Here is a 7,578-nt window from a genome sequence, read left to right as displayed (position 1 = left end):
TATAGTAACTCGCATTGGTATATGTTCCCCTTTTCCTTATATATTGGTTGTTTACAATTTTCCCTAAAGCTTGGTGTTCTAAAACAACTGCCCTCTCCCTTTTTAATTGAATTTTTTCAATTTTCATGCAATATATTTTTATTATATTTAGATTCCCTCCCCTATCCACACCCACACCTCCCCTTACTAGCTCCCACCCAATTTAATGCACTCTGTTTATAATTATCCTATAGACTCCAATTACTGTCCCCAGATTTCTTTCAGTGTGGATCCATCCACTGCAGCCTGGTTAACCTACCAAAAGACGCACCCTTGAAAGAGACCAACTTTTCCCTTCCCAGCAGCCATCAGTTGCCAATAGTTCCTCAGGTAGGGTTGGGGTCTCTTACCCACTTCCCCACCTCTACGCTGGAATTTTGTCTTATTTGAGATTACACAGAACTTGTAAATGCTGTCACCATTGCTGTGAGTTTATATGAATAACTGTCCAGCTGTCTGGAAAATTCTGTTCCCTTGTGGTCGTCTACCTCTTCCTGCTCTCACAATTTTTCTGTCACCTTCTCCACAAAGTTCCATGATTCTTGGGATTCAGAAGTTTCATCTAGGTGTCCTATTCAGGGATACCCACTCTACAGCATCTTGTTCTCTGCATGCTGGCTGGTTGTGGTTCTCGGTATTAATCACCATCTGCTGCATAGGGAAGCTTCTCTGCTGAGAGGGGAGCAGTGCATTAATCTAAGGATGTAGCAATAAGCATTAAGTCACTTTAATACTGTATCTATTTAGCATAAAACTAGTATTAGACTCTCTCCTATGTCCTATGATTTGTCTATTGATAGGTTGCTAGGTCTGGAATCAGTATCAGGTATGGGGTCCTCACATAATATTTGTGTCACTACTGCACTGGTGGGCCCATCTTGGAGTGTAGTTGTTTTTGTAGCTCCCAGGATCCACAACTGGATAAGGTTGATGACTAATTTTCTCTTCAGGTAGCATGCATACCACCTTCTGGCACTATGAAGGCTAGCCAGTGGCAATGAGGATTCGAAGTCAGTACCAGTGTGATTCCTCCTTGTTTATTCTACAGTTCATGTATGTAGTGGCTTCAGCTATATAGGGTTTTACCGTGAAGTTCTGGTAAGAAGTTGTGGTGGGTAACCAATGCAGGGGCAATGGCCAGTACTGTTTGAGGGCCTATGGGACTCCTGGTCAAGAGATTCCAAAGATGGGGCCCATCCCTGGCATTGGGCTTTTACATTGCCAGCTCTGTTGTCTAGTAGGGGCATTGTCCCCCTGTTGTAAGGTAACTCCTTTAAAACTCTTCAACCCCCTCATATCTGTCCTCAGTATGAAGCATTCTATTGGTGACACGTTCCACTGAGAATTTGATTTAATGAAATTTTTTCCCCCGGCACTGAGGACCGAACCCAGGGCCTTGCGCTTGCTAGGCAAGCGCTCTACCACTGAGCTAAACCCTCAACCCCATTTAATGAACTTTTAATCTCTAGAATTTGGGTTTTCTTCAGAATTTCTTTCTCTTTGTGAAATTCCATTTTAATACCTTTTCAGTGACCTCTGTTTGTACTTAGCAGCTTGAGGTTTCTTTATTTCCCTTGATCATATTTATAATCATCCTTTTGAATTATTTGTCTGAAATTTCATCTAAGTCATTCTCATCAGGGGCCATTACTCTGCAATTTATATTCTTGGGAGGGGACTACACCTTTTTGTTTTTCCTGTTACCATTTTTATTTGTTTGGATTTGTTATAAGGAGTTAGGTCATTGAGTGAATTTATTTTCTATATATATTGCTTTATTTACTTCCCTGTTTTGGATCAGGCAGCAGGTTGGTGAGCATTGGAGGCTCTGTCACATAAGATGAGCAGCACGGGAGTGGGCAAGTGAACTGGGGGACACAATGCTCAATAACATGAATGCTCACCTCCTGGAGGAATGGGTAGGTGAGTAGCCGGGGGTGCTGCCCTCACAGGGCAGACAGCAAGAAGAGAGGGCCAACAGACACTGAGTGTTGGAGAATCTCTGAAGCTGTTAAGGACTTCGTAGGATATGTGACAGGAGGACAGCAAGCAGGCAAGTTAGTGGCACTGTGTAGATATAGTGTCATCATAGAGTGTGGAGTAAGCAAATTGGCTCTCATCAGCATTTTGAAGAGAAGATCCTGCAATGTAGCACAGAAAGGCCTGTTGTTGGTTATGAAATCTTAGAAGAAAACTGTGAAGTATAGGCTTTGGGGTGTGGTCTCCACACTGATCCCTTTCCTTCTAACAGTACTCAAATTCTACAATTATTTTCTTTCTTCTCCAGTTAATGTGTGTATTTACTGTAGTATCTGAATCAGTGAGTGGTAAGAAGTATTATTCCACAAAGCTAGTCAACATTATAGAGTAAAGTTTAGCTAGATTCTCCCAGGCATCCTGTTAAAACCTGTTGTGGTTTCTGGGTGGATAATCTATGGAGCTCTGGTCCCTGCCTTTTCTGCATAAACATTGACTTTGTTCCCAAAGTACTTACTTAAGAGAAGACAATAAAGAGATGTGCACAACTGGAGGGTCTGAATATCAGGCAGCAGTGGTCACTGGAGGACCTGCTAAAAATCTGTCTACCACTGCAGCCATGCCCTGCTTCCTCTATTGAGAAAAAAAGGGAAGTTAAAGCTGGCTGCACAGCTCATTAAAACAGTCTTTTCCATCCCCCACCTTTTGTTCATTCTCCATTTATGTAGAGACTATACAGCAAAACAATTTCCAATGTAAAGAGGCCAGAGCCCTCGAGAATTTAAGGACCTAGAAGTAATGTACTAAGAGTTCACATTAGGTCGAGAGCCTGTCATGACGTGCGCTCCTCCTTTTACTTTTCACATACTAATCTGTCCTTTTAGGGTGGTTACCCAATTTGGGCATCATTTTAAGAAAACTAAAGGAATCTAAAGAAAAGTTTAAAATGGTAATAAAGATTGAGATAGGTAGCATCATAGAGGAAATGGGCTTTAAATTAGACAAGGAAGGATGAGGAAATTTCTGGGAGACAGTAAAGCCTAAGCAAAAGGGTACTTGAATGCCAAGCTCGAAGTCTAGGCAGTGTCCAGGAATGGGGAGGAAAGATCCTTTTTAGTCTAATGTGGTACAGAGTCCGAGGTCCTGCCTTCCTCTAACAGCAAACTCCTAGACCTTGCCCTGGTTTGCTAACATGCACAATTTCCCTCTCCCCTCCTTCATTCAGCATCCGCTACAAAGGCCATGGACAAGCCAAGCTCGTCTGCAACTTCTCCTTCAGTGAACCTGGATGTGACCTCCAACTTTGACAGATTTTTTAAGGGAATGGGGAGGAAAGATCCTTTTTAGTCTAATGTGGTACAGAGGCCGAGGTCCTGCCTTCCTCTAACAGCAAACTCCTAGACCTTGCCCTGGTTTGCTAACATGCACAATTTCCCTCTCCCCTCCTTCATTCAGCATCCGCTACAAAGGCCATGGACAAGCCAAGCTCGTCTGCAACTTCTCCTTCAGTGAACCTGGATGTGACCTCCAACTTTGACAGATTTTTTAAGAATTTCAAGAGGGAAAGTAAAATCATCTCTGAGGACCAGATTCAGTTGATTGAAAACCACCTGAAAAATAAAGATACCCAGGAAGCACTTTCCGTAATCAGTGATGCAGTGAGAGATATTGAGAATGCCCCACTGAACATTGCTGTGACAGGGGAGTCTGGGGCAGGGAAGTCCACGTTCATCAATGCCCTGAGGGGACTGGGGCATGAAGAAGAAGGTTCAGCTGCCACTGGGGCAGTGGAGACCACCATGGAGAGAACACCATACCAACACCCAAAGTTCCCCAGAGTGACAATATGGGACCTGCCCGGCATTGGGTCCACCACCTTCAAACCAGAAAATTACCTCACGGAAATGAAGTTTCAAGAGTATGATTTCTTCATCATCATCTCTGCTACGCGCTTCAAAGAAAATGATGCACAGCTGGCCAAAGCCATTGCAAAGATGAATCTGAATTTCTACTTTGTTCGAACCAAGGTGGATAATGATATAAGCAATGAGCAAAGGAGTAAACCCAAGAGTTTCAATAAGGAGAGTGTCCTGCAGAGAATTCGGGATGACAGTTTGAGACATCTCTGTGAGGCTCTCTGCAGAAATCCTCCAGTCTTCTTAGTCTCTAGCTTTGATGTGGCTGATTATGACTTTCCCCAACTGCAGTCCACCCTCCTGAGTGAGCTCCCAGCCCACAAGCGCCACATCTTCATGTTGTCCCTGCAGAGTGTGACAGAGGACGCCATTAACCTAAAGAGGGATTCCCTGAAGCAGAAAGTCTATCTAGAGGCCCTGAAGAGTGGGTTAATAGCCACTCTTCCATTAGGGGGCATGTACATAGATGACAATATGGAAGAGACCTTGAATCTCTACAGGTCTTACTTTGGTCTGGATCATGGCTCACTGAAAAATATTGCCAAGGACTTTAATATGTCTGTGAATGACCTCGAGGCGTACATCAAGTCTCCACATCTGTTGAGAGAAGTCCAAGACAAGACCTTTCTTGAAAAACTATGGGAAAATGTTGAATTTGTTTCTTCAATCACTGGGGGGCCAATTTCCAGTGGCCTTTACCTCGGGAAGACATATATTTTGCAAAGTTACTTCCTTGATACTGCAGCAAGTGATGCCAAAGCTCTCCTGAATAAAAAGGAGCTCTTTGCAAAGAAGTTGGGATCATTGAGATCTAACACCAGGAAATACTGGGAAACAATAATGGAATAGGAAGATACGAATTCCACTGTGTGACCAGTCTTTGGAATGGGTTTGAACACTGACCCATAGGCTTCTCTGAAGAAGGAAACATTATCTGAGGAGGATCAGAAGGTTAATCATTTTCCTGTTTCAGAGCGAGTAGATCACTTCAGCAAGGGGTCAATTCCCCCACTGTAGTGAAGGAGTCATCATCAACAGTATGCAGATGAGTGGGAATAGTTCCTTTCCATTAAAATTATATGTGAAATTTACATTGTTGTGTACACTTTTCTTGCAATTTCTTTTTCAAAGTAATCTTGGGTTTTTTTTACCCTTATGAAGGTTTCCACACATCTCTACACACTCACTCCCGGGAAAAGGTGAGGATTCTGATTTGTTACATTTCTTTTGAGAATTATAAAATAAGGGAGGCTTAGTATAACAGTTTCTAGTTCCATCCATTTGCCTGCAATTTTCATAATTTCATCTTTCCTTACCAATGAGTAGAACTCTGTAAGTGAAGTAACACGGACTCAGAAAAGTAAGAGACGTATATTCTCCCTCATTTGCAGATGAGAGCACCAATCCCTCACGTGTGCAAAACTGGCCAAAGCCATTGCAAAGTTGAATGTGAATTTCCAACTGAAGAAATGTGATTTGTATATCCAGTTACAGCAGCAGGAGCCAGTTAAGGAAACATGGAAGTGAAGGGAAAGAGGCTGAAAGAGGCCAGCAGGGAACTGACGTTACCAGGAAAGTGGTGGGGAAAGTAGGGGTGTCTGCCTTTGCGAGGAGGGGGAGGGACACGGAGAGTACCATGGGAGTGGGGAGGAGTAAACTTAGCAGAGGGGGATGGTGGGAAGCAGGTGTTGTGGGGGCTATAGGGAAAATAAGGGCCCTTGGAGGAAGGAGGGAGGCTGGACGAAGGGAGAGAGAGAAGAGATGAGTGGAGACTGAGTGGCATGGGAAGACAGAATGTGCTGGCTCGGAGCCCCATGAGAAACACATATATGGTGTCCGAACATAATTGCATCACTATACCTGGGGGCTATATGGCAAGGGAAACAGTGGATGAGAGAGATCTCCTGTTGAGCTGTTGGTCAGAGTAGTCCAAGAGGCTCCCAAGATAACACAGACGATTGCCTAAGCCCCTGACTATCTCCCAGAACTTGAAGGTAAGACCCTACTGCTGAAGACAGGACATACTTGGGACACAGGACTTGGAGCTATGGAGCTAGAACTGACCTTGAAGCCTCCTCCCTGAAGACCAGCTCTCCCAGCTCCAGAGGATATTATGCAAGCTGCCAAGGGAGAAAATCAACCAATGGTCCAAACCAGTTCTGAAGCCTAATAACCATAATGACTGGCACAGCAAACTACCTCTATTGGCACAGTAGTGACACTGTTATTTGGGGGATAAATAACAGTTATCTAATTGGACTTAAAGCCCTCTCAGTGGGAGGGAACTCATGGGTGGCACTGAAATTATAGCCCAATATGCATGGTTGGAGAGGTCATATGTCCCAAATAGAATTTCTTACCATATGCTAAAAATACAGATCCTCCACGCCGGGCGTGGTGGCACACACCTTTAATCCCAGCACTCAGGAGGCAGAGGCAGGCGGATCTCTGTGAGTTCAAGGCCAGCCTGGTCTACATAGTGAGTTCCAGGCCAACTGGGGCAACAGGGAGACTCTGTCTCAAAAAGATCAAAAAAAAAAAAAAAATAGATCCTCATATTTACAGACAAGTGTACCAATAATCAAAGAAGGCTCTTTCTCCAAGAGATGGAGGCTATTGCAGACTTCCACAAGTGGACACAGGGACAATATACATCTGAGCGAACCCCAGCCCTAAGTGATACATCTACAGTGGGAACTGTAAAACTAATGCTCATAGAACATAGTGGAACAGGGGTGGGGAGGGTGGAGAGAATACTAGCACCTCCCTCAACTCACACTAGCAAAGCTTCCTTACACAACAGAGTGTGATGCACACAGAAGGCCACACTTAGCTAAGTTTAAGAGAATAAGAGACTGCAGAGTCCCAGGATAAGAATCCTATATTAAACCTCACCAACCCATAGCCCAGGGACCATTGTGGAAGAGGGGGTGGAAAGATTGTAAGAGCAAAAGTAGGCCCATGAGCATAGCGAAACAGAGGCTTTTAGGCCACTGAAAGCTAGCTCGTGTGAACTTGGGGTGATGGTGGTATTATGCATGAGACATATGGCAGGTAGGGGGAGGGAAGGGGCTTCAAAGGCTGTGTGGCCTTTGTCCTGTCCTCCAGTCACATAATCTACAAAAGACCTGGTTAGAATTAAAGGATTAGGGACTTAATAGTTTTGTTTGGAGGTTGTTGGGTAAGAAAAAGCATATCTAGAATGGAGCCAGCCAGTTTCCTGCCGTCCTCACTAGGAGGTATCCGGCCTGGCAGCCATGCTCTACATTCCAGGAGCCCCTGACTTATCCCATCACTGACTCACTGACTTGACACAGTGGGTCATGACAGGGATGACAGAGTATATGGGCTCCAGTCGGGGGAGGGCTATGGGAGGGTGCTGGTGGGGGACAGGGGTATAAAGATGATTAAGATTGTTTGAAATGTTCTGTATGAAACACACAAAAATTCAATAAAAACTAATTTTTAAAAAACGTATTAAAAACTAGTAAGTCAAAATCAACAGCAAAATCACTATAAAATAAATGTAAAACACTGAAAAAATAGCTGCCAAAAACAGGGAACAGTAGAAGGAATTGCTGGTGGGTGAAAAGCTACTGGGTGAAAACGTTAGGCTTAACTTTCTTGCAAAAGGGAAAATATTCTT

At 43.9% G+C, this 7,578-nt stretch overlaps 2 protein-coding genes across 2 annotated transcripts in view; both read left to right on the top strand.

The window, feature by feature from the left end:
- Positions 1-1,462: 1,462 nt before the first annotated feature.
- Positions 1,463-7,578, top strand: part of LOC103744246 (T-cell-specific guanine nucleotide triphosphate-binding protein 1-like) — a 31,483-nt gene continuing 25,367 nt past the window's right edge. The window contains 2 exon segments of the mRNA XM_008845975.3: positions 1,463-1,962; positions 3,242-3,328. Of these exon segments, the coding sequence (XP_008844197.2) occupies positions 1,920-1,962; positions 3,242-3,328 (130 nt within the window). The 5' untranslated portion in view covers positions 1,463-1,919.
- Positions 3,355-5,023, top strand: LOC103744227 (T-cell-specific guanine nucleotide triphosphate-binding protein 1). The gene has a single exon (XM_008845957.3). It carries the CDS (start codon positions 3,489-3,491, stop codon positions 4,779-4,781), a length of 1,293 nt encoding a protein of 430 aa, XP_008844179.1. The 5' UTR covers positions 3,355-3,488; the 3' UTR covers positions 4,782-5,023.

The sequence above is a fragment of the Nannospalax galili genome, unplaced genomic scaffold (genome assembly GCF_000622305.1).
Source record: "Nannospalax galili isolate Female #2095 unplaced genomic scaffold, S.galili_v1.0 scaffold382, whole genome shotgun sequence".
Classification (NCBI taxonomy): Eukaryota; Metazoa; Chordata; class Mammalia; order Rodentia; family Spalacidae; genus Nannospalax; species Nannospalax galili.
Note: the sequence above shows the minus strand (reverse complement) of the source record. Positions and strands in the feature narration are given on the sequence as shown.